Source organism: Protopterus annectens, chromosome 3.part1 (genome assembly GCF_019279795.1).
Source record: "Protopterus annectens isolate FY-2018-M chromosome 3.part1, PAN1.0, whole genome shotgun sequence".
NCBI classification, from domain to species: Eukaryota; Metazoa; Chordata; order Ceratodontiformes; family Protopteridae; genus Protopterus; species Protopterus annectens.
Window position 1 is genome coordinate 1,399,342,929 of NC_056732.1, and position 27,927 is coordinate 1,399,370,855.

At 40.6% G+C, this 27,927-nt stretch overlaps 1 protein-coding gene across 2 annotated transcripts in view; it reads left to right on the forward strand.

The window, feature by feature from the left end:
• The window catches only part of LOC122798485 (fibrillin-2-like), a 1,115,712-nt gene that overhangs the window by 861,825 nt on the left and 225,960 nt on the right, over positions 1–27,927 (forward strand). For both annotated transcript variants that reach the window (XM_044067451.1, XM_044067452.1), the window contains one exon: positions 7,849–7,944. In XM_044067451.1, the coding sequence (XP_043923386.1) occupies positions 7,849–7,944 (96 nt within the window). The remainder of the gene's footprint in view (positions 1–7,848; positions 7,945–27,927) is intronic.

A 27,927-nucleotide genomic window follows, 5' to 3' on the forward strand; every position in this document is an offset into this window, starting at 1 on the left:
ACCAATGTCAGTAAAAGTTAATAACTGTATTTCTTGTGGGAAGCAAATACCTCATAAGGATTTCCATTCCTATTGTATCCCATGCCTAGGCCCAGACCACGACGTCACTGGTTGTCGGTTTTGTGCTAGGTTTAACAAGCGCGCTATTAAACGTCGGTTTGATTTTGCCCGACATTATTTTGGCAGAAAATTTAATTACACCATGCCGTCGGAACTTCCGATGACTGGAATACATAAAAAGCGCAAAGACAAGGACAGGCATCCAAGGCCCAAACCTGACGACGAAGCCTCTTCTAGGACGGTCGCCGGTTCTCCGGTTTTCAGCGAGGCGCCTTCGCAGCCCCTGACGACCGCTTCTGCATAACCACAGGCCACCTCCAACTCCCACGTGGAGATGGCTGGGCCTTCAGATGCACAACTTTCTCAGCCTACTTAGGCTAACCCTTCAGAGGGATCCGGAGTAGCTGTGCAACCTGAAGCTTCAGAGGGTGTTTTCAGACCTACTCAGTTTACCCTTAAACACCCTGCTAAGTCTAAGCCTGCTTTAATAACAAAGAAACAAATACAGCATTCTCCAGGACAGGCCTCCATGCCTAAGAAACAAATGCTCAAAATGGCCGAAGACATAATCTGTCTGATCAGGGGGTCCCATCCCCCTCCTGATAAAAGGCCCAGACAGGATGCAGACTATGACTCATCCGACCAGGTGTCCATTTCTTCAGATTCATCCTCAGACATAGGATATTCTTTACCCCCTTATGAGGACTCTGATGCTGAGGAATTAATTCCATCAGCCTCTCCACCTGAGGACTACTCCTTTGGGGAAACCTTACATACCATGAGGGAGCATTTCCATTGGGAAGGCCAGGATTACTCTGAATCCAAGAAAAGGCTCAGAGACTTCCTTTTATTACCTCAACACAGACCCCTTGCTATTCCACCAGTGTTAGACATTGTGGATGATGTGTGTACTGAATCCAGCTTAAATCCTGACTCCTTACCTCCAGCCCCAGTTAAACCTGATAGATACTACAGAGTCCCTGACTCACACAAAAAATTTCTGTATAAAAGCCCTGTTGCTGTCCCTGAAACTATTTCTCAGGGATCCAAAGGGATTAAGGCCTTATCAGCAAAAAATCCAGTCCCCTCTGACTGAGATTCCAGAGCACTAGACAGATGGGGAAAGAAAGTATATACGTCTGCAACCTTTGCAATGAGAGCCTTAAACTGCCAGTTTCACATGCTAAAATATCAGCAATTTTTGATGTCTCAGTTAAAACAAAAAATGCTTCCAGATTCAGATCCTCCTAATTTTAAAGAAATGCAGGATTTATTGCATGCAGCTGAACAAGTAGGAAAGCATACTTTGCAATGTGGTTTTGATTCTTTAGAGGCCTCCTGTAGAGCAGCAGTTACAGTTGTTAAAGCAAAATTATTGGAGGCACCTTTACAGCAGGATGTGTTATTTGGAGTGAAGAAGAGGTATTAAAGAAAATGGTGGATAAGGCAAAATCTATGCAAACAGTAAAGGATTTCTTACAGGTTCAGCCACCAAGATTTAGCAGAAATTGGCCAACAAAGAATTGGTCCTTTCCGGCTACAAACAGACCTCAAAGGGGCAAATACAGATGTCCGAGAGGTAAAGGTCAACCACAAGGTCCTTACAGGCCTCGACAATGGAGTGCACCAGGCCAGAAAGAAGGGGAAGACAGGCCCCAACCATATAAAAAGCAGCCTTAATGACTTCCCATTACAGCTGCCAAACAACTCTCTTTTGGCAGCCCCCTTGGGAGGAAAACTAGCACTTTTCTATCACAATTGGCATTGGATCACCAAAGACAAATGGGTTCTCAACATTGTATCTCAAGGTTACAGGTTCCACTTTCACACTCTGCCAAGTTTAAAAGGAATGCCAAATCTGCCACCAAATCAATGGGCAGAGGCTCAAAAACAAATTAAAGCACTCATGGAAATGAGAGGTATTCAAGAGGTACCACCACAAGAGCAAGGACAAGGATTTTATTCAAGACTCTTTCTGGTTCCCAGAAAGGACAAAGCCTGGAGGCCCATTCTGGATCTTTCTTCTCTAAACACTTACCTGGATGTTTAGAAATTCAAAATTTTGACACTACAGCAGCTTCTTCCCATGCTGGGCAATAAAGCTTGCCTCGTGACCTTGGACCTCAAGGAGGCATACCTGCATGCCCCTATCAGACAAAAGTGCAGAAGATACCTCAGATTCATAGCAGGTTCAATGCACTATCAATTCTCTGCACTGCCCTTTGGCTTATCTACTGCACCCAGGGTCTTCACAAAGTGCCTGGCACCAGTAATTGCATTTTGCAGACAGAAAGGAATTCAAATTTATCCGTACCTGGACGACTGCCTGATTCAACCAGAGAGCAAGGACATTCTTCTAGAGCATCTGGCATTTGTAAAACAGTTATTAAGTTGCCTGGGGTACACAGTAAATGAAAAGAAATCAAAACATGTGCCCTCACAAGAGATAATATTCCTGGGTGCCAGCTTGAACACAATGGCCCAGATGGCTTATCTCATGCCAGACAAGCAAGGACAACTGACTGAATACTTTCAATTGATGGCAACAAAAACCCAACTCCCTGCAAGAAAAATTCTGCAGGCCTTGGGTTACATGGCATCTTGTATACTACTAATTCCATATGCCAGACTGCATATGAGGAAACTACAATGGTACTTAAAGAGTGTATGGTCTCAACACTGTCAAAGGTTGGAAATAGTTATACAACTAATTCCTTGCCTTCAACAGGAGTTTCGATGGTGGGCTCAAGCTTGTCACCTCAACAAGGGACAGCCTTTTACTCAACCCACAGCCAGGCAAACACTGACAACAGATGCATCAGATTATGACTGGGGAGCACACATGGCAGGAAAATGTATTCAGGGCAAGTGGCCCGCAGAAAAAAGGCATCTTCACATCAATCAAAAAGAGATGTTAGCTGTACAAAATGCCCTTATAGCTTTCAAGGACCTGCTGCATCCAGGACAACTACTACTAAAGACAGACAACACCACATATATGTGGTACATAAACAAGCAAGGGGGCACTCACTCCTACCCCCTCTGCAGACAAGCCATGACCTTGTGGAACACAGCTCTGAACTATCAAGTTCATCTGCAAGCACAATTCCTGCCAGGAGAGAAAAACACACTGGCAGACGACTTAAGCAGAAACATCATGGTTCCCCACGAATGGGAATTGAATCCACAGATATTCAGAATGATAACACAGAAATGGTGGAGCCCGGACATAGATCTGTTTGCATCCCCAATAAACTGCCAGCTACAGAAATTCTGCACAAAGAGTTACCATCCACAAGCATGGAAAGTGGATGCCCTCTCATTCAGCTGCAAAAACCTACAAGTATACGCTTTCTCTCCACTACCTCTCCTTCCAAAGGTTCTCATAAAAGCCAGGCAAGAAGAGCCAAAGGTGATCCTGATTGCTCCAGACTGGCCACGCCAGCACTGGTACCCAATCTTAAAGAATTTAGCACAAGAACCACCCTGGATATTGCCTCAAATCCCACATCTGCTGACTCAGCACAACAATCAGATACTTCACAGTAAGCTAAAGACCTTAAACCTAGCTTCATGGAAAATTCCTTATTCAAGCAAGCAATGCCTCTCTCCAAAGCTGTTATGGATGTCATTCTGGAGGCCAGAAAGCCTAGTACCAGGAAAGCCTATTCGGATAAATGGCAGAGATTCTGTGCCTGGAACCAGGCTCACAGCCTTGACCCTCTTGTCCCAAACATTCCTCAGATTCTACAATATTTAACTGAGATGCTGGACAAAGGCCTCTATTTTTCATCCATCAAGATCCACGCCTCTGCCATCTCTGCTCATTACAACATGGATCCTCCAATTTTCTCTAATCCGTTGCTAAAACAGTACCTCAGAGGTGCTAAAAACATAAGACCGCCCCGTAGAGCACCCACTCCAACTTGGGACCTCAATTTTGTTTTGGAAAAATTAACTTTACCTCCCTTTGAGCCAGCTAACACAGCAGAATTAAAATATATTTCTTGGAAAACTGCTCTGCTCCTGGCAATAACATCAGCTCGAAGAGTTTCAGAATTACAGGCACTAATGGCAGTGGAAACTTTCCTCATTTTCCACCAGGACAGGGTGTCCTTAAGAACTAACCCTACGTTTATGCCAAAGGTGGTTTCAAGTGTGGCTTTGAACCAAACTATTCACTTGCCAACTTTTTATCCAAAACCATAGAATAAAGGGGAGAGACTACTGCATTCCTTGGACATTCACAGGCAGTTACACTTCTACTTGGACAAACCTAAAGCTTTCAGAAAATCTGAGCAATTACTGATAGCATATGCTGCAGGAGCACAGGGTAAAGCCATTTCAAAACAGACTATTTCAAAATGGATAGGACATTGCATACGTTTCTGCTACACATACCATGGGAAACCTATACCTAGCAGCATTAGATCTCACTCCACCAGGGCAACAGCTACTTCAACTGCCTACCTCAGAGGAGTGCCTACCAATGACATTTTGGAAGCAGCAACATGGAGTTCTGTGCATACCTTCACCAAGCATTACCATCTGCCTTTATACTCTAAATCCAGAGCTGGCTTCGCCCCTGCTGTGCTGCAGGGCTTTATAGCCACACCTAATGCATTATAGAACCAGCCACCCTACCTCAGCTTTGGGATTCTACCCAAGTGTAATGACTGCAGCAGTGTAACACGATGAACATAGTACAGTTTTGTACCTACCATAAATGTAGATGCTCGAGTGTATACATTGCTGCAGTCCAGGTTACCCTCCCTCCTTCCCCTCTTACTTGCTGGTACATACCTATGTCTTCTACCCTTTACTACTTATGGGGAGTATTTGCTGGTAACTAAAAGTTGTTGTTTGCCTTTCCTATCTATGTTTTATTAGCAATTTGAATTGCCTATCCATTTGGGGGCACCTGACATCTGGGGCAAGAAAAACTGAAGAAAATGGCATCAGCTGCATCTTATATACCCCTGTCGCACTGATGTCAGGGAGGAGGCAACAGCAACCGACGCCGGACCTAGACTTTGGAACTCAGGCTGACTGGGAAACCGCCTGATGGCAGGATAACCCAAGTGTAATGACTGCAGCAGTGTATACACTCGAACATCTACGGTAGGTACAAAACTGTACTTTATCTTGTAATCCGAATAATAAATAGTCTACTATAGAGTGAGTGCATGTGTGTGTGTGTGTGTGTGTGTGTGTGTGTGTGTGTGTGTGCGTCTGTGTGTGTGTGTGTGTGTGTGTGTGTGTGTGTGTGTGTGTGTGTGTGTGTGTGTGTGTGCGTGTATTTGTGTGTGTGTTTTTGTGTGTGTGTGTTATTATTAATATTGACATTTGTTGACTGGGAAAATCCACTGGGTTGAGACCCATTTTCAGTGGAGGCCCGGGAAGAAAAGCTCCCAAGCTACATGAAAATCATTACATGAATTTGTAAGAAAACAAAATTATAATTAAAACAAGTGAAATAACACAGAAAACTATCGAAACAGCAAATATGTTGTAAAAAGGCACAATACAGTAACAATAGAACATTAGCATGTAGGAAAATTATACAGTTAGAAATATTTAACAATAAAGCTTATTTTTTTTTTTGGGTGGGAGTAGGAAAAGGTAAAGATAGAACTGGAGAGTTAAACATAAAGGTAAGACAGATATAGTTAGAATCTTACAGCTAAGTAGAGGGAATAAGTAGATTATAGGTGGCATATATTTAATGGTAGTATTAAAAGCAGAAAGTGACAGAGAAGAGAAAATGTGTTAAGATGGTTGTATTGATGTTTGGACTAGGATACTAAAGATTAGGGATAACTCGTATGGTGTAACAGCATAACATATGCATAAGTATATTTACTACGTGGAACAGTTTTGCTAGATTAAGGAGGCTGCGGATATGTGTTACATATGCAGCTGGGGTTATCAGTGAGATGTTGTTTTAGTTTTCTTTTAAAGGAGATTATGATGTGTGTATGTATATATATATATATATATATATATATATATATATATATATATATATATATATATATATATATATATATATATAGGTCTAGTTCAACCCATTCAAGTTTCAGTTTGGTGAAACTGAGGTAACCCATCCCAGTTAAGCAAAAGTGCATTTAAACGAATACGCACATTTAAATGAATAAGCACATTTGCAAAAATCATTACACTGAGTAGTTTTGCTATATTTTTATTTTTATTTTTTTTTATTTTATTTTACATTTGTTGACCAGGCTAGTCCAGCTGGATACATGTCCATTTTCAGTGGACGTCCGGGGAGAAAAGCTCCAGTTAAAAACATATTAAAACATGCAAAACATCTATAAAGAAGGATTGAAAAATAGCCTAAGATAGACTTAAGAACAATAAACATAAAAATTCAGATATTTGAGAATAGTGCTAAGATAGAATGTTACAGAATCAGAAAAAGTAATTTTACTAAAAAAATGACTTTAAAAACACGATTGGGACACCGATACATAAAAATGACTAAAAAAAATGACTAGAACAAAGATACATGGTGAGAGGTACTCTGGAATAACAGAGTTAGGAATTAAGAAAGAAAGAAAAGTTTAAAGAAAGTTACATGGAGGGTTATAGTAGAGAATATTGTGTTTTGAGGGTATCAGATAATTAGAAAAAAAACGTTTAGTCAGGGTTGTTGCAAGAGCATAGCCAGTGGTTAGAGAAGAAAAGTTTGAGGTTAGCTTTAAATAGTGGGAGAGAAGTTAGGGTAGTAAGGTCTTGTGGTAAGAGATTCCATATTTTGCCTATTGAATTAGAGAATATGGAGTGTGTGTGCGCGCACTTTTGCTTAACTGGGATCGGTTATTTCAGTTTCAACAAACTGAAAATTAGATGGGTCGAAGTATATAGAATAAAAAGTTGTGGATAAAAATCTCCTTAAGGTCTCTGAAGAGTCTGCCAGTCAAGGAAGAACAGTCAATACGATAAGAACACTGCAGAACTCACCACCAATATTTATTTATAAATATACACATATATATTATTTACATTAACATGTTTTATTTGTTATAGGCTTGATATCTATTTTACATCCTACATCTTACTGGTAATGTTAGTCCTTTTTTCTTTAAGAACAAATTTTGCAATGCTTCTTATAAGGTGCTTAGAGAGAATTTGTCTTTTAATGTGATGATTGATTGATTATGTGATTAATTGGTTTCAACCTGAATGTATAAAAAGTGAGATGAGAATTCAGTTCAGTAGATCTGAAGAAGCGTACTTTGTACGTGAAAGCGCTCATCGTTCGTTTTTGTCTGTTAATAAAGGTGTGTTCCATTACTGGTGGTGAGTTCTGCAGTGTTCTTATCGTATATAGAATAAAAAGCAAAAATACTTTGGATGTGTGTCCATTTGATGGATTTCTGGAGCACTTACGCATTCCATTGCCCTGTTGTCGACATTTTTTTTCTACAGTTAATTTGCATAAATTAACTGCCAATGAAATCAACCATTTAATATTCGTGTGTTGATGACATGGGTCGCACAAATTAATGTTAGATCTTATAAGTTACAACCATTTGATAGTAAACCATACAGTATATATATATATATATATATATATATATATATATATATATATATATATATATATATATATATATATATATATATATATATATATATATATAAATATATATATATATATATATATATATATATATATATATATATATATATATACCAAGACATAATGTTTATTGTTTGGTTTTCATTTTCTCTGATTATTTGTAATATTTATTTTTTGCACAGCTACCTGTACACCACCATGTCAGAATGGAGGAAAATGTATTGATGTCAACAAATGTGTATGTCCAAAAAACTGGCAAGGTGCTCGGTGTCAGATTGGTAAGAAAATGCTTGCTGTTATTCTTTAATTAAATGGATATATTTCTGAACATGTTCTGAATGTGTAATTACCTATTGTAATGATGTATGATTCAGTGCTTATTGTAATGAGGTGCAAATGTATAATATCCTACAACTGTAAACGTGATACCTATGGATTGTGCAACTAACTTACAAGTTACAGACAAAATTCCTCAGTTACAGCTAACAGCAGATAGCTAGATCTAATGAGATTTGCTCAGTTATAAATACTACCTGAAATGAAATGAATGAATTTCTGGAGAAGTATTTTTAATTGATTAAGGGCAACAAAAACATTTGATTTATGTACAGACATTGTGTTAGTAGAAAACAAGCCATGCCTATTATCTGTGTGTAGTTTATATCTTCTGATCCTGTGCATTTGTGTTTCTTGTATGTACTTATGTTTCTTGCCAGTGACAGAGCCATGTTGTTTTTATTAACTAGGTTCTTTATTGCTCCTAACTTGTTCACGAGTAATATTCTGACATAGTTTAGCATCCTGTCCAGCATGTATCCTGCAGTAGATTCATTGTTTACAACATATTCTTTGGATGGGATTTACAAATGATGTCTGCAGTTGCTTAGGGCTGCTAACAGTAAAAGAACACATTCCAGAGCCTTGTGAAATTGACAGCAGTGCCCAGGCTCCATGAAGTGTCCTCATGTACTGTTGAATGCATGGAATAAGGTAAGTATGGAGTATGTATACAAATGCTGATGTTCATCATTCCCACTGCTGCAGTAGTCTTTAGGCTGTATGGGTTATATCCTACCCAGAATACAACAACCATCCAGCTTTACAAAGCTCTGGTGTCCTTCCACAGATTCACTTTGACTGCTGATTGGCTACGCATAAGGAGGGAAATCAGTAATCAGACTGAAGCTTTCTTCAGTACTTTTTTGCCGCCTCAAGAGAAGCAGTACAGAGACCTCACAGGAACATCAGTCAATGAAAAGCTTCATTTCTGGCAGATAAGTACCCACTGGGGAAGCATTTGACACAGAATCTGCTGCCTTTTTAAGAAAATATTATTTAAAATTATTTTCTGACTAAAAGCATTATTTCCTCTTTAAGAAATCCAGTATTTTGTTTCACAAAACTGGAAGCTTCCTGTCAGGGACTGTTATTTCTAGCTTTTTTTAAATAATTGGCGTCAAGTTTTAAGAAAATATGTACTGCTTATGTAAACTTTGAAATGTGTGACTAAAAGGTTTTATTTGGGACAAGCAGGAATTTGTTTTATAGTGTAGTGCTTGTGTATATTTCATAAATACCTACCTGCCATTTTTTTCTGTCAATGTGCTTAAAACTTTGAAAGTTTTTCTGGAATGTGACTCCACTGTACCTGTTATCAAGCTGAGCAAGGAACAAGTGGTGGTTAGTTGCTTGTCTGCTGCCAGAATCCATTAGCTCCATATGCACTCAAGTCCTTGAATAAACATGCTGGTCCTGACCCAGAGACTCCCCAGACTCAGGAATAGACTGCCCATACATGTCAAGCAGAGTGCCTATTTGGCCCTCTTCTAAAGGAACCTTGACGACTGGATGGGAGATAGGAAATTCACCCTGGGGATCACGTCAGTCGCCCTGCTAGACAGGTGGTTTTGGAAGTAAATATTGTGGGAAGAAATAGCCAGGCAATTGTTATGGCTAGGCTTGTATAGACCCTAGGGCCGATAGCCTAGTACCAACCTATGAAGTCGTACTGGTATGACTCTGTCATAATATATGTGGGTGGTAATGACTTGAGATCCCTGGACTACATGAACGGAAACGTGCTAAAATAAGTTTCTATCTGATGTACCAGTAATGCACTTTTGAAAGATTTAATAATCTACAGCACTGCAAATAACTTGGATAATTATTCTCTAAAGCCTTCCTTGAAAAAACTCTTTGTATCCTCTCAAATTATTTCAGTTTACCTTTTCTACATATTAAAAAAAAACATTCTGTTGTACTCAATAGTTGGTCTGATCTATATCTTATAAAGGTAGGATAAACACTCTGAATCCCTTATTCTTCTTTCGGCTTTTTCCCGGTTAAGGGTCGCCACAGCGGATCACCTGAACGCTCATGATTGGCAGTGGAGTTTTACAGTGTCGAGTTCCTAGCCCGACACCCAGCCTTCCACAGAAGGCACACACATGCACTCACTCACACCTAGGGCCAATTTAGAGTGTCCAATCCACCTACAGCATGTCTTTGGGATGTGGGAGGAAACCCACGCGACCACAGGGAGAACATGCAGACTCCACACAGAAGGCACTCCAGCTGAGTATCGAACTGGAGAACTTCTTCCTGTGAGCCGGCAACGCTAACCGCTGCACCACCGTGGCCACCATTGGATCCCTTATTATAAAGTTTTTATTCATGACACCAATTTGCTTTATTGCATGGGTATATACTGTCTCCACATGTTTTTAAGTTAAAGGTATTAACAGTAATGACCACTAAATCCTTATATTGCTTAGCCTCTGCTACAGGTAATGAATTAGCATAAACTGGTTTACTTATTCTAAGTTTCTAAAGTTCTAATATAATATTTATTTGAACTAAAACTTAAAATAACATTTTTTCGCCATGATGTTATCCCATGTAATTATTTGTTCAAGTTATCAAAATCTCTGCTAAAACAATTGTAAATCTAGTCTTAAAATCATCACCCTATTTACTCATCCAGTAATCCAACATGATCTATTTATTTATTAATTAATGATAATGTGGCAATAATTATATTAAATAAAATAGGACCAAGGACTGATCCCTGAAGAACACCCAGATATACTGGTAAATAAGTAGAACATTTCCTTGAGTATTAATGTTTATCTTTGTAAAGCAGCTATTATTGCTGAATGAGGTAACATATCAGTAGCTCTTGCCACGTCCAAAAATGTAACTGCAGCAGCTAGTCCATTAGCTAATGCTATATACATTTCATGATAAAAATTACCTTTAACAAATCCATGTTGTAATCAATGTCATTAGTTTTAAAAGTTTTATTAATATGATTTATTGTACAGCATTCAAAACATTTATAAAAATGGATGTTAAACTAACGGCATGCTAGGGTTTCAATTATTGACAAAGACATTGTTCAGCCCATAGTTCCTTATTTAGGCAATGTCAACCTGTTAAATCTAGCAATATAGCAAAGCAACGGAAGGAAAATATGAATTTGCTCTTGATTGATGCTAGGAGCCTAAATAAGAAAATCCACTCCTTACAAACCCTCCTCTCAGTGGCGGTCATAGACATCTGTGTAATGACTGAAACATGGTTTAAAATGATGGAGAACACTCTGGCTATGCAGAGCTCTAACAGCTTCCACACATTTAGACCAGTTACTACACAGGAGGGAAAAAGTGATGATGTTTCAATGTTCATTCAATAGCAACTCACATCAAAACTGGCACTGCAGCACGATGAACTAGCACTTCTTCATCTCCAAATAATTGTCACAATGATTCATAGGTGTGTACTAGGCCAACAGCCCTGGAGTCTTTACAAACATAGCCCATAGAAGTGTCCTGGCATCATTCCACCATTAGTTCCTGGTGCCTCTATCAAGTAGAGCCACTGGAGTGATCCCTGGGGTGAATTTTCTATTTCCCATCCACCCATCAAGATTTCTCTTGAAAATGGCCAGTGAGGTGCTCCGCTTGACATGTATGGGAAGTCTATTTCAGAGCATGGGCAGTCTCTGGATTATAAACCTGTCCCTCCAACATGTTCTGTTGATTGTGGTAATGAGGTTGAGGTCCCTGGTGCATGTGGTGCGGAGGGATTGGGATTTCTTTAGGTGTAACATTTAAACAGGGCTGGATCAGACATGGCTTTGTAAGTCAAGCAGAGATCACCTCTTAATAGATGATATGAGACAGAGAAATGCTGGATTTTATTGAGTATGTGCATGTAGGGCATGTGTTTAGGGCCAAGGATCCTCTTTGTAAGGTACTTTTGTGGCCTTTCCAGCTGTTGCAGGTGTTTAGTGAGGTGCATGCCAAATGGGGCATTATACTCAATAACTGGTCTAATGAGGGAAGAGTAGAGAGAGACGATGACCTCTTTCTTCCTGGATGCAAAACCTTTGGTAATGAGATGTGTCACAAAGAAGGACTTTCTGAACTCAGTGGCAATGTGGTGGTCGAAGGAGAGGTTGCTGTCAAGTGTCCTCAGATCTCTTATAACACCTTCAATGTTCAGTGGGCTACTATCAGTGTAGTAATTTGTGGGAACTGAGTTTTTCCCAAAGGGAATGACGATGCATTTTTTGGCAGTTAAGCTTAAGGCCATGGTTTCGACACCAGTAGTTGGTCTCATTAAGGTCTTTGTGTAGGATGTCTACATCACTTGGGGAGTCAGCCAGAGTCCCTCCATGTTGGCCTGGACTTACGAGAAGTAGATGCCAAACAGGAGAGGACCCAGGACCAATCCCTGTGGGACTCCACTCATGATTGGTCAGAAGTCTGTCTTGGAGTCTGCTACTTTCATGCTGTGGGCTCTATTTGTGAGCCGATTTGCAACCCACCTAGTGATATAGGGGTTGATGCCTAGTTTGGTGAGTCTATCAATAATTATTGAGTGGGGAATGGTATCAATAGACCTTGGCCAGATCTGGTGACTGACTCAAAGAAGTCAACCAGGTTGAGCAGGCATGCTCTACCCTTCACAAAATAAAATTGCATGGGATCCAGAGTTTGGAGATTCCCTATATCCTTGTTAATTAGGTCCATGATGATGTGCCCCATAGCCTTATGTATCAGACTCATAAGGCTAATGGGGTGATAATTCCCATGGTTTGTAGTCACTCCCCCTTTATGGAGAGGGATGACGGTAGCAGTGCGCCATTCTGTAAGGACAAAGCCTGAGGTGAGGCTGTGATTGAACAGGGCACACAGGTGTGGTGCCAGTTCACTTTGTAGTTCATGTAGAACACAGCCAAGGATATTGTCAGGTCCCATGGAAGCTGTATTCTTGGCCTTGGACAATGCAGCTTCAACCTGTGCTACAGTAATGCTGGGTGCCAGGAATTCTTCCGGTATTGGGATTGGTCCTTTGGGGAGGGTAAAGTTGGCATTGAATCTGTCGGCCAGTATGTTGGCAATATCTGTTGGCTCAGTATAGGAGGTACCATTGTGCAGTAACTCAGAGCAAATCTGGGCATTGCCGTGGAGATTCTTGATATAACTGTAGAAGGCTTTGTGGTTGTTTTTAGTGTCTGCCACAATTATTCCTTCATAGCTAGCTTTTGATGAGGGATCTCAACTTTTTATTGAGCCTAATAAGGGAGTTTTTCCAGTGTTGGGACTTCACCTTTTTCTGCAACAGTTTCTTCCTTCTGTTGTAGAGTTTGTTAATGGCAGGGGACCACCAGATTGGCTTCCTTTTTTTGAAGGAGAATGTCTTGGTTTTGTTGGGTATGGCTAGTTCCATGCATTTATGTACTTTTTCGTACAGTCCATTGGTGTATGATTCAGTTGTCATGCACCAGTTTTCCATTTGCATGGGTGCCGTGAAGTTAGCCACCTCTGTATTTAGGAGCCCAAAGTCAGCTTTTGAGAAGTTTTTCATGGTGGTTACCTTTGATGGCGGTGTGGGTGAGATATGCATTTTCGTGGTAATTAGTTTGTGGTTGGATCTAACCAGGGAGGAACTGACTACTGGTGTTGAGCAGTGGTCACTCATGTTAGTAATAACCCAGTCAAGGATGTTGCTTCCTGTAGTGGGGGTAAGAATGACCTGGTCCAGCGCATTGGAAGTAAGGAATTCACAGGAAGCATTGGGCAAGTGTATTGGCGGAGGAGGAGTTTTCCCTGTTGATGGAGGAGTAGTTGAAGTTACCCAGTATGACAGTGTTGGGTTGGACCCTAATAGTTTCCAGGGTGCTCAGGAACATGGAATGATTGTCTTGGGACATGGTTGGGGACCTATAGCAGGCTACAACCTGAATCACCGTCTTACCAGACATCTTAACGCCGTTAGTTGTACCTGAAGTATCTCTGATGCATTATGCTAGGCTACTAATCTGGAGGTGTGCATATCCTTTATGAATATGGAGACACCACTGCCTTTGGAGCTTCAATCCATTTTCTGAATCTGAAAGGTGTGGAATAAGTTATAGCTTGGTAGCATAGGGGTGCTTTCTGCTGCTTTAAACCAGGTCTCCATTACACCACAAATGTCGATGTTCTCCATTTTGAGGAGTGCTTTGAGCGAGTGCATCTTGAGATTTAGACTTCTAGTGCTGAACAGCATGACACTCAGATTGCATTTATTTACAGCTGTTACAGTGATAATTTGGTCTTTGGAACACTGACTAAATAAAGCACTATGGGGTGGCAAGAGCCTTAGCTAGTATCCAGAAACCTAGGGGTGACAGATGCAGGCCATCTTTGGCAAAGAATCGAGGTCTGTCAATCATGTCATCCCAAGCAGACAGATACTGAATCCCCTTAGAATGACACCAGAAACTTAGCCAATTGTTGAAGTCAATAATTTTCTGCTTGGATTGTGTTATCATTCTGGGCGATAGTAGGATGCTGCTCAGGGCTCGGGTCAAACCTGTTTGAGGCACATAATCCGAGAGCTCCTCCATGTCTCTTTTCATGTAGTCCAGGAAGGTACATCTCAGGCCATTCACACCCACATAGACAATGACAGAGTCATACTTGTACTTTTTGTGGAGTGACCTGAGTGCGTGTGTTATGTGTCGGATCCTGGCACTTGACAGACAGTTGGCTGTTACCTTCTCCTTATTCATCCTAGTGAGTAGGACATCAGTGTGCCTCACTATCAAGTCACCTATGATTAGTGTATTGGGCAAGCTGCTTTGCCTTAGGGGCTTAGGTTGAAGGGCACACTGTCTAGGTGAGCTATGTGTCTTCTGATTTGTGCTCTGTTGTGGTGGTAGAGTGCATTTCTGATTTGGAGGTCTCTGCTGTTTGGGTAGATTTCTACTGAAAGCCTCTGCAAAGGTGGGTGTGTGGTTTGTGTTTTTATGTGAGAGCTGTGATAGTGGGTGTTGTGGAGGGCTATGTGTTCCATGTGGTGTGGTACAGGTATTGACCTTCTCCTCTTGACCAGCTATTCCGCTCTTGGAGAGTACATGTCTTTCAAATTGGATATATAAGTGTATCTCTCACAAGTCTGAGTGCTGGGAGGTAAGAGGAGAGGGTTGTCTGTGTACATGAGGCTGTTGCTACATTGCCTCAGAATACCCAAGTTATCCAGATTATTAGGAGAAAGCACAAGGAGCTGACCTTTTCACATGCCAGGAGAGATGGTCATGATTAATAAGTACTGGAGCTGTTTCCTTATAGAACATTTAGTGCTGTTAGCACTTATGTGTGCTACAATAATTGCTACAAGAAACCAGATGAATTGCTAGGTGAATAAGCCCGTTAAATGCAAGAGAGAAGAGAACTAGCAATATCTAAGCGAAAAGTTGAAGAGCAGACTTCTGGCACCGGCAATAGCTTAGTGGTGCTGCACGGCATGCAAACCCATGCAAACATAGGCTTTTAAAGAAGAAAGTTGAAGAGGAGCTAAAAACCACTTCTCTTGTGGTAGATACATGGGTGTATATTACGTTATCAAACTTTTAAAAGTTCGAACGTCATATGGTTGACACTATATGAGCAAACTTTTAAAAGTTCAAAAAGCTAATAAAAAAAATAAACAACAGAAGAAACCTGCCTGACCATTTTAAGAATGGGGGCAAGCCCCCCTGCACCCCCCCGATTTAAATATACCAACTCTGAGATCGCACTACAGTGCAGAAAAGGGGAATCTTCCCATTCCGCACTGTACGGAGATCTCCTTTGAAGCATTTTAACTTTTAAAAGTTCAATCATATGGTGACAACCATATGACGTTAGAACTTTTAAATGTTCAATAACATAATATACACCCTAAATAGGCTACCTAGTGCTTACCACTCCCACTGGTAAGCTGAGAGGCTTCCCTCTAACACAGAAAGGTTTGGGGAACTCAGAAACTGCAATACAGTCCTGAATACAGCAAATCTTTATCTGGACTACTCTAGTAATAGGAAAGGCGGAAAAACAAGCTGGAACTTTTTTTTTTTAAATATAAGAGTAGAAAATGAGCAAACTGATTTAAACAAATTAAACAATTAACCAATAAAAAGCTAAAAACTGAGCCCTGTTCCAGCAGTCTTCGATCAGGCAAGTTCTAACTGCACACTCCTGCCACTAGGGTGGAGGGGAACCTTCTCCAAAAAAAGATGGCCTGGATTAGTGTTCAGGTTATACAAACAAAGCTAGATTCAGCAGGTCTGAATCTAGTCTATGCTACAGCAAACTAGGTGCACCAAATTCAGAAAGAAACAGTTCAAATAAGCAGGCACAATAAGCTTTTAACCAGAAATTCCCAGCTCAGAAGGGCAGAATCTACCCTCTCCTCCCACAAGTGTAGACCACAAAACTTCTTAATGTAAAACAACTGGCCTGAAGCCCAAGTGCTTAAACCAAAAGGCTTAGAATAACAGTTACAATATAATCAGGCTACTAACAAGCAGTAATAAATGCAGCATAATAAATGCAACTGAGTACTTTTAAGAACAGGCAGCAAAAGCAAAATAAAGTAATAATGTAGGAAGAAACACAAATACAGTAAAAGCAGATGAATAAAGTGCATTTTATATATATATATATATATATATATATATATATATATATATATATATATATATATATATATAAACAGTAGCAAACGGGCAGAATCTACCCTCTCCTCCCACAAGAGTGCAGACCACAAACCTTCTTAATGTAAAATAACTGGCCTGAAGCCCAAGTGGTTAAACTAGAACTAATAACATTTTAGAATAACAGACACTAAGCCTTCAATCAGCAACTCCCACCTTAGAAGGATGTAAGCTACCTGTCCTGCCACAACAGTGCAGACCACAAACCTTCTTAATGTAAAACAGCTGTTCTTCATAACTTTTTTTTTACTGACCCTAGCCAAGAACTCTTAAAACTCCAACATAACAGAAAAATTAAAACAAAACAAATGTAATACTAGAATAAGATACAAAACAGAAGGTTTCATATCATATAATCGCTAATTATAGAACTCCCTCCATGACCCATAAAAGCCACAGTGTCTACCTACATGAACTAGAGTCACTCAGTATTTCCTTGTGTGATCTAAACTAACTAACTAAAGACCTGCAAGCCTATACCACAAGTAGTGCACAAGCAAGCAATAATGCCTGACTGTGTGTTGATGTGTAAGTATCCCCCACCCAGGGGTGTTATGAGGCATGATTCTGCAGGCAGAGGGCCTCTACATCACTTGAAAGGCGTTAATTACACATTAACACACATTCTGGAGGGCATTATTGCACTTAGACAATGGGCTCTTTGTAAAATTGTGTTCACTCACACAACATCACTCTCGCTTTCTCTCACTCTCTCTCTCACACACACACACACACACACACACACACAGAGCATCTCTGCTTTCATGCATGCATTCACACACACGTGCAGACAGAAACATAAGCACACTTCTGTTTCGCTCGATCGATCACTTTTTCACTGACATACATGCATACAGTCACACACTTGCTTTATTTTAATTTTCTTTCTTTTTTTGTTTTACACTTGCTAAACAGCAAGTGTAAAATAATTGCTCGCTCACTCTCACTGCCATACACACACACACACACACACACACACACACACACACACACACACACACACACACACACACACACACACGCACACACACACACATTTTTTCTTGTCTTCTTTTTTTTTATTTTACACTCACTAAACAGCAAAAATGCTGCTTAACGAGTTTAAAATAATGGCAGCTATTCCGTTTTCTCAGTCCAAGCTCCACGGCTGCTTGATATGCTGCCGTGATGTGGTGGACATGTTTTTCTACCCGGCATTACTTGTACATTAATACCCTGCTGAAGAACGTTCATTCTCCAATCAGCGTATTGATGTATAGTTTACCCATTGTCTAAGCACTATTAATGTTCTAGAACAGTTAGCTAGAGTACCACTAAGGGAATAACATCTTGGATCTTGTCCATATTAATATGGGGACATCTTGCACCACCCTTTACATATCTTCATCACTTGTTAGGTCAGATCATAAAGCCTTATCCTTTGAAATAAAATTAAAACTAGAGACCCCCTTCCATTCAAGGTACCTTTACAAATTTCTTTAAGACATACTGCTACACCTAAGAGATACACTGGCATCTTCAGATCCCCACCAGACCCAGTTACCTCACTGAATATATGGACACCTACACCACCCCACTATACCAACATGTAAACAGATGCACACACTCAGCTGTCCCATATAGAAGCAAATTCAGGGCAACCCCCCCCACACAAAAAAATAAGAAACTTGGTGGCACCATAGTAACAAGCTTTGCAGTAAAATGAGGAGAATGTTGACCAAAATTAAGAAAACTAATTCCTAGAATGATAGAGCCCTTATCACCCTCATCCTTGAAATAAACAAAAAAATTCAAGAGATTAATAACGTCCACCAAAGCCAAGTTTGAGGCTGAGACAAAGACAATCACAAGACCTTTTTTAGTTATGTTAAAAATAGCAATAGCACAATGCAGCAATATACTGAGGGATTGTGAATTATGTTATGTACACTGACTGAAGATATAGATAACCTAATGGCTGATAAATTTAGTTCAAACTTTCTTATTCCACAAGACTTACCTGAAACTGACTTACCTCCAGCTATCCCACAAGACGCAATACTGAAAAAAGCTATCTAAAGCAAAAACTACTGCATCGATGGGACCTAACAGTATCCCTGGATGCATTGTAAATAGCAGGAAGTATGATTTAACCAATCCTCTAAAACACTGTTCTAAAACAGTCTTCAAACATCTTTTGCGCCAAGTGAATGGAGAAATAAGTGAGGGTCTTCCAACATACCCAAAAACAAAGTACAGAAATGCCCAGTCTCTCTCTCAGAGAGTTCTTAAATTAATATCTCAAATATTACTGCTGGGATAACTTGCAGCATGACATCACTTCTTGTCATCTTAGTATCCCAGGTGAAAACTCTCCACTGATTCAGCTGGTAGCATTTAGCATGTCCCTATGAAAATACATACACCTCAGATCTCTTGGCAAATGGTGGAAGCAGTAAAACAATTTACATTCCTCCACATTTAAAAACAATACAAAAAATTTCTAGTTCTAGACATTATGTTGCACTGAAACTGAAAGATAATATCTCTTTTGTGTATGGCCCAACCATAAAGTACTTCAATCTCAACTATTCTTCTGAAGTTTTGCAAGTTAATCTCCTGTGTTTCAGTCTCCCCTGTTAAAATATATACATCTAAACAGTTACAGTAGTGCATATACATTTCTGCTCAGTACTTTACAAAAATATCTCTTCAGAGCACGTCTGTACAATATGCCATACAGTTCCAATACATCTGTAACACAAGCATCTTACATAAAGCATGTTGACATTCACAAATGACACAGAACCATTTACAAAATTCCAGATAGCTGGGCTGGCAGTATCCCCTTCTGCCACACTTCTATATAAATCATATTAATATTCATAAATGACATATAATTATTTACAAAATTCCAGCTAGCTGGGCTGGCAGTATCTCCTTTTGTCACACTTCTTTCTCCCCACTGAAGACTCAAGCTAGTTTTTCAAGTGACCCTTAAGAAATGCTGCTTAAGAGGGTTGAACCTATCTGGGAATACATTACCCCATTACCTGTCTTGAGATTTGCCATTGCTGACCCCAGTACAGTGCTGCACTGTTCTATCATATGCCTGCAATCCTAGACTCCACCATAGTAATTTGGGATTTTGCTGGCTGGCTCCTGGTAGCCATAGATCCACAGTCATGTGAACACGGTACAACTTGTGCCCCTGCCTCCTGTATAGCAATTCTACCATGTAGTTAACATCACTGATCTTCCTTACCACTTTGAAGGGTCCCTCCCAAGCTGCCTGCAGCTTGTTGTCATTGACAGGAATGAGAACCATAACCTGCTGCCAGCATACTCTCTAGCTTGAGCATTCTTGTCATATCAGACTTGTTTCTAATGTTGGGCTTCTGCCAGGTTCTCCTGGGCCAAGCCCATGAGTTCATAGGTTCATAGGTTCATGGGTTAGTACTAGGCTATTGGCCCTAGGGCCTATACAAGCCTAGCCATAACAATTTCCTGACTATTTCTTCCCACACTATTTACTTCCCTGGACCCCTGTCTAGCAGGGCGACTGACATGATCCCTTAACCTTGTCCTGAGATTTAGGATATATGCCATAACAGACTCCTTGTGGGATTCAAACTCACCCTTCCACTCATCACAAATGAAATCTAGAGGTCCCCTCATGTTATCCCCATACAAGAACTCAAAGGGTGAAATAACTGTGGATTCTTCAGGCACCTCTCTGTAAGCAAACAACAAATGGGGTAAGTATTTGTCCCACTCCTTCTTAAACTGCTCTGCAAATGCCCATAGCATGGTCTTTAGTGTAGAGGTTAACCTCTCAACCAGACCATTAGTCTGGGGATGGAAGGAGCTGGTCTTTAGGTGCTTCACCCCACATTACTTCCCCAGACAAGCCAGCAGGCCTGACATGAAATTGATTCCTCTGTCAGTCATTATTTCTTTTTGGAAACCTACCCTGCTGAAAATATCTAACAAAACATTGCCACCTTTTCTGACTCAATGGAGGACATGGCCATCACTTCAGGGTATCTGGTAACATAATCTACTACTACTAGGATACATTTGTTCCTGGTGGAACTTGGGGTACTCAGAGGCCTCACAATATCCATAGCTACCCTCTGAAATGGCTCCTCATTCACAGGCAAAGCCATCAAAGGAGCTTTCACTTTGTCTACTGCCTTGCATACTATTTCACACTGCTCACAGGTCCTGCAGTACCCTGTTACATCTCTGGAAATACTGGCCCAGTAAAAGTTCTGTATAATACATTACTTTGTATGCTTTATGCCCATATGATCTGCAAAGGGAATATCATGGGCTATGGCTAGAAGTGACAGATGGTATGCTCTGGGCACTACCAACTGCTGTATTCTCTCACCCTCTTGCCTCCCTCAAGGGTCCATTCTCTATACAGTAACCCTTTGTCCCAGTATACAGATTCCCCCTTCCCTTTTGAATCAGGTGCCGCCCTGGCTACCTCCCTCAGGCCTTGTAATGTAGGGTCTGAAAGCTGAGCCTGTCTCTACTCTATCTCTTTGTAAAACTTCCCAGCTCCCCTTCCACAGGAAGTCTGGCATTCTCTGATAGTGGTGCCTCACTGTCAGCCTTGGTACTTCTACTCACCTCTGCCCTTGCAGTCACTCTGTCCAAAGGAATATCAGTACCCACAAGCAGCTGTGGCTCACCTTCAGTCTCACTGCTACAGGGTAGCTCCTTCACTGAAATAACCATCACATCAGTCCTGGCTTCAAGTCTGCAGTCTGTCTGGGTCCCCCCCAGGCTACTAGACCCACATGCTTGTCTCCAGGCCTGACTGCATGTAACTGCATGCACACAAGGTACTTTATTATCAGAATCATTCCCTATCAGGACATCTGCAGGGGTATTCTCAAACACACTTACTTGCTTGCTTCCATTTCCATCCTCCCAGTCAAGGTGAACCCTAGCCAAAGGTATTTGGAATGGGGTCCCTCCTAAAGCTATGACGGGAGTAGAATGTCCAAGCAAGTAGTGCTCCTCTTTAACCATTGCTGGCTTCACAATGGTTAGGTCAAAGGTTATCTCTCTCTCTCCCTCTCTCTCTTAGGAGTGGCCTCTTTCCCATCTACTAAGATATAACCATAAAGTACGTCAATCTCAACTATTCTTCTGATGTTTTGCAACTTAATGTCCTGTGCTTCACTCTACCCTGTTAAAATATCTACATCTAAACAGTTAAAATAGTGCATATACATTTCTACTCAGTACTTTACAAAATATCTCTTCAGCACACATGTCTGTACAATATGACATACAGTTCGTATACATCTGTATCACAAGCATCTTACAGGAAACATGTTGAAATTCACAAAAGACACACAAACACTTACAAAATTCCAGATAGCTGAACTGGCAGTATATCCTTCTGTCACACTTCTATATAAATCATATTAATATTCACAAATGACATATAATTATTTAGAAAATTCCAGCTAGCTCAGCTGGCAGTATCTCCCTTTGTCACAGCCCCCCTTTACTTAGCCCTCATTAAGCCAGTCATTGAGTATGATGCCTCTTTATCATGCATCTGTCCAAACACATGCAACTACTGGAATGTCCAGAGAGATAACTTACTAAAAGGATACAAGGCTAACCAGCATGTCCTACAAGGACTGCCTCAAAGCCCTGTCACTATACTCTGTATCCTACATACTGCTAAGCAGTGGCCTGTGTCTGGTTACAAGGCATCCTCTAGCCTAATACTAATGGACCTACTGCACCTCAACAAGTCAAATGGCATCCAAAAAACTCAGTTCAGTAGTCTTTAAAAGCTGTGTGGACTAATTATCAAGTTAAAATGAAAGAAAATACTAAAAGATTTGATAATGACTATTCAACATTAGTGATGTCAAAGAGAAAAGCGTGTGTGCCACTCACTAAAAGCTTAAAGAAAAACAATATTAAAGCACAAATTGTGTTTCCAGCAAAAATAAGGATTTACCTTACAGGAGGAAAAAAGATTTTTAACACCTTGAAAAATGCAATGGACTTTATACAGAAAAATAAAATCCAAGAAAAAAACCCAGAAGAAATGGACTGTAATCTGTCAACTTCTTTGAAGAGAAATGCAAGAAGATAGTTGCTTAATAAATGACAAAACAGTAAAAAACTGAAGAAGAAATGAAAATCAATGTATTGCATGGTTATGAATTCTTATTAATTTAAAGAAGTGCTTGAATACTTACAAACAGGTGCTGAACATTGCTTCTTACAAGGCAAACCATGTATTTGTTTATTTTCTACTTCAAATAGTTATTAGCTCCCTTTTTAAAATGTTAGTATTTGATTTTTTTTTTGCTATGTATGAAATTAAAGACATTTATTTTCATCTAGAGTTTAAAAGGTTAAACTATTAATTTTGTAAAAAGTTAATCATTATTATGACAAAACTTATTTTAGGTGGCACACTTTCTGATATCTTGGCATAGCTGAGTAATGTACTTTAAAGAATAATACAAGATGCAACAAATGACTCTAAAGAGGCATGTTAAGTTACGTTCTGTGTTCTTAAAATGGTCCAGTAGTGTGCTACTGTTAGTATACTTGACATGCAATAGCACCCAGGAAAGACATCCTATGTTATAGACAAATTATAAAAATATGGCTTAGAGTAGCATTCACACTTTTACAAGTTAAACCTAGATCACAAATAAGTGTCATTATTCTAATGCAAGTGTATATGTTATGTCTGCTTTAAAAATGACAGTCTGCTTTATATTAAGTATCTCATACAAATACTGCCTACTGAATCATTAAATGTTACTTCTTTGAGTGCAATGGCTTTTTAGTGGTTGGGATACTTGAGATTTTTTTTTTTTTGTTACTGATTTTTGGTCATTTGGAGGGGTTTGAGGGAATGATGCGTGGTATGGAGGTGGATTGGGTTCACTTTTGAGTGTTTTTGCATGAAATGTAACTAATGGATTGTTCATTTTCAAGCACTTATGAAAACCAGCTTGAAACAGAGTCATGAGCACTTTTGTGATGCTGCGGGAGTTTTGAAAAATTCTAAGAACCATCCAGGTTACTTCTTGTCTGAAAGTAACTAATCATAATATTTTGAATCATATGCTAAGATGTCAATGAATACAAGTTAGATAATAAGCAAAAGACAATGAATTGCATTCTAAACCACTTTCAGTTATTACATAGTTCTGAATGTTTGCTACTGATAGTATACTTTACATGCAATAGCACCCAGGAAAGTTATTCTATTTTAAGAAAAAGTATACTAAATATAATTTCTTACATATAAAAAAGATATTATTGGAATGTTATTAAACAGAGTAACATTCACACTTTTACAGGGTAAACCTTTATCACAGATAACTATTATTCTTTTAATGCAAGTTTATATGCTATGGCTCTTTTAAAAAATGACAGTCTGCTTTACAAAAGCATATCATACAAATAATGTTTACTGAATCGTTGATCATTAAATGTTATTTCTTTAAATACAATAGCTTTTTAGTGGTTAACTTACTTTAAAATGTGTTTTATTGTTTTTTTAGAGGTTTGGAAGCGTTTGAGGGAGTGATGTATAAAGGTGAGGTGGATTGGATTCACTTGCATAGCCGCTGGTAGGCACCAACAAAACCCACAAATGAGGGCCCCCATCTAGCAGCCATGGGTTGCTCTGACCAGTACTGTTCCTCGGCTCGGCTCCTTGTGGACGTTTGCATAGTTCCCTGATGTCACCATGAAAATCTGAACTGTTTTTCCATTTTTCTTTTGATTCACTGGCAAGCTGCACTCAATCAGGTCCGCTCACTGAAACAAGGGATCTGATTGGCTGCAGCAGCCAGCGAACTAAGCTCTTGTTTTTTTTCTTTTGTTAAAGTAGGAAGTGATGAAGCAAGGACCTGATTGGTCCTTGCAAAGCACTTCCTGTACAATGTGCCTTTAAAAAGGCACGTACGGCTAATAACGATCACTTCTGTTGTTTTTAAACAGAGGAGTATTCCTTAGCAGCAGAGTGTGGAGATCAAGCTGGGTTTGGGCCAGCGTGAAGATGGACTACATCGGAGAATGGATCAGCAGTGGATTCAAGCCTTTGGGACTGTCATGGTCTTTTGAGAATACCCCTTTCAACTGTCCTTCTAAAGGCAGTTTCTCAAAAAGTCTAAAAACTGTCCTTTTAAGGGCAATTTCAAAAGAACTGCAGTGGTCTGAGGAAGAGGGGTTGAGAGGGTAGCCCAATGGTTAAGGTGTTTGCCTTACAAACACAAGGTGCAGGGTTTGAATCTCACAAGCGATAATTGGCTAGGCTTAAAAAATGGCTCACAAGGGCAGTTAGCTTAGTACTAATCTATGAACCTATGAACCTATGAACCTAAGACAAGCAGAGCAGGTGAGCCTTCAGTCGTGAAGAGGGAGTAGAGTATTGGAATCAGCCTTCTGTAAAAAGCATAAAAGGTAAGTTTTTGTGTTTAGTTTAAAATTTATTTTTTGTGGGGGGGTGATTGTATTTTGTTTTTTGTGCATATTTGTTGTGCTAAGAGGTTTGGGGGTGAGGGATGTGGTTGTACTAGATGTTCATCGTGCATACAGCTGCAGTCATAACAGATGGGTTCTCCTGCCGTCAGGCGGGTCCTCGGTCAGCCGAATTCCAAAGTCTAGGTCCGGCGTCGGTTGTCGTCGCTTCTTCCCTGACGTCAGAGCGCCAGGGGTATAAAACAACCAGCCGACGCCATTTTCTCCAGTCTTTCTTGCCGCGCGGTGCCCGAAGCAAAAGCAGTTCGCAAGTGCCGGTCGGCCAGCTCCTGAAATTATGAAAATTTTGCAACCGAAGTCATCTTTAAAGCTAAGTACCCCATTGGGGAAACTTTTCTTGCCTCAGACCGATGTCAGACAAAGTTAATAATTGTATTTCTTGTGGGAAGCAAATACCGCATAAGGATTTTCATTCCCTCTGCATTCCTTGCTTAGGCCCAGACCATGATGTCTCGGTCTGTCGTTTTTGTGCTACATTCAACAAACGCACCATTAAGCATCAGGCGGAGTTCGCCCAGCACTATTTTGGCAAAAAATGTAACTATATTATGTCGTCGGATACTCCGACTCCAGTTTTGTCTAAAAAATGCAAAGATAAGGACCGACACACGTGGTCCGCGGCCTCCACCGACACCACGCCAAAGCCGACTACAGGTGGTCCGGTTCTCAGTGAGGCACCTACGCAGCCCCTGCCTACTGACGACACTTCATTGGCAGTGTCTTCTATGCCCGAGGTCGCAAGCTCCTCAGCCCACTCTCCGACTACAGATACCGAAGCCACTCTTGGTGGTGAATCTCAAAATGTAGACAGGTCTGCCTCCTCTCAAGGTGTCTTCAGACCTTCCTCTTCTTTTTCTATCAAGGCTTTCACTAAGTCTAAAGCAGCCATGCATTCTAAGAGACAGGCTCCACAGGGCCCTTCTCCAGGCCCCATGCCTAAAAAACAGATGCTTAAAATGGCTGAGGATTTGATTACTCTTATCAGGGGTTCTCAACCCCCCTCGGACAAAAGGCCCAGAGTGGAGGAAGAATCCCCCTCCTCTGACCAGGCCTCCATTATTTCAGAGCACTCTGATGAACAGGAACATTCTTACTCCCCTTTTGAAGATTCTGATGCTGAGGAGTCCATTCCCTCTGTCTCCCCCCCAGAGGATTACTCATTTGGGGAATCCTTGCATACCTTAAGGGAACACTTCCACTGGGTAGGCCAAGAGTACTCAGATTCCAAGAAAAGGCTTAGGAATTTTCTCTTGCTACCTCAGCACAGGCCTCTGGCTATACCTCCTGTCTTAGACATACTAGATGATGTGTACTCGGAGGCCTGCCTTAACCCGGATTCTTTACCTTCAGCCCCAGTCAAGCCTGACAGGTACTACCGGGTTCCTGACTCACACCAATTTTTATACAAAAGCCATGCAGCTGACCCAGAAACTATCTCACAGGACCCCAAGGGAATTAAGGCCTCCACTGCAAAAAGCCCATTACCTTCAGAGAGAGACTCCAGATCCTTAGAAAGGTGGGGAAAAAAGGTATATACCTCGGCCACCTTAACCATGAGGGCATTAAACTGCCAGTTCCATATGCTAAAGTACCAACGGTTTCTGTTATCACAGTTGAGAAGCAAAATGTCACAACCTGAACAACCAGACTTGAAGGAGTTGCTGGATTTGATACATAGTGCAGAACAAGTGGGTAAACATACCTTGCAATGTGGTTTTGATGCTCTAGAGGCCTCATGTAGAGCTGCTGTTACAGGATCAGTCATACGTAGACATGCCTGGCTCAAGGAGCAAACCTTACCAGATCATGTCAAAGCTAAATTACTAGATGCCCCTCTTCAAAAGGATGTATTATTTGGTGTTAAAGCTGAGGAGGTATTAAAGAAAATGGAGGAAAAGGCTAAATCAATGCAAACAGTGAAAGATTTTCTACAGGTACATCCTCCATGTTTCAGTAGAAATTGGCCTTCCAAAAATTCGTCCTTTCCAGCCATGGACAGACCCCAAAGAGGTAGATACAGGCACCCGAGGGGCAGAGGGCAATCTCAAGGATCGTTTAGGGACAGACAATGGCAAGCTCCTACACAAAGAGGTGGTGAGGATAGTTTGCAGCCATTCAGAAAGCAAGCCCAATGACTTTCCCCTTTGCATGCCAAGCAAGGCTCAAATGGCAGCACCCTTAGGCAGAAAACTGGCATTATTTTCAAAAAATTGGCATATTGTCACAAAAGACAAATGGGTCCTGGACATTATAAATAGAGGCTACAGATTCCATTTTCACACCCTTCCAAAAATGAGAGGCATGCCAAACCTGCCACACAATCAAAGGGCAGAGGCACAAAGACAAATTTCAGATCTCATGGACATGAAAGCTATTCAAGAGGTACCTACTCACGAACAAGGTCAAGGTTTTTATTCCAGACTATTCCTGGTACCAGGGGAAGGGAAAAGATTGGAGACCTATATTGGACCTATCCATCCTAAACACATTTTTACTCGTACCAAAATTCAAGATGCTCACATTACAGCAGCTTCTTCCCATGCTGGGCAAGGAGTCTTGGCTGGTAACATTGGACCTCAAGGAGGCATACCTGCATGTCCCAATCAGACAAAATTGCAGAAGATACCTCAGATTTCTTGCAGGTTCAACCCATTATCAGGCCACAGATAATGGGGTTACAGCCCCAAAGATCTGGGCAAATTTT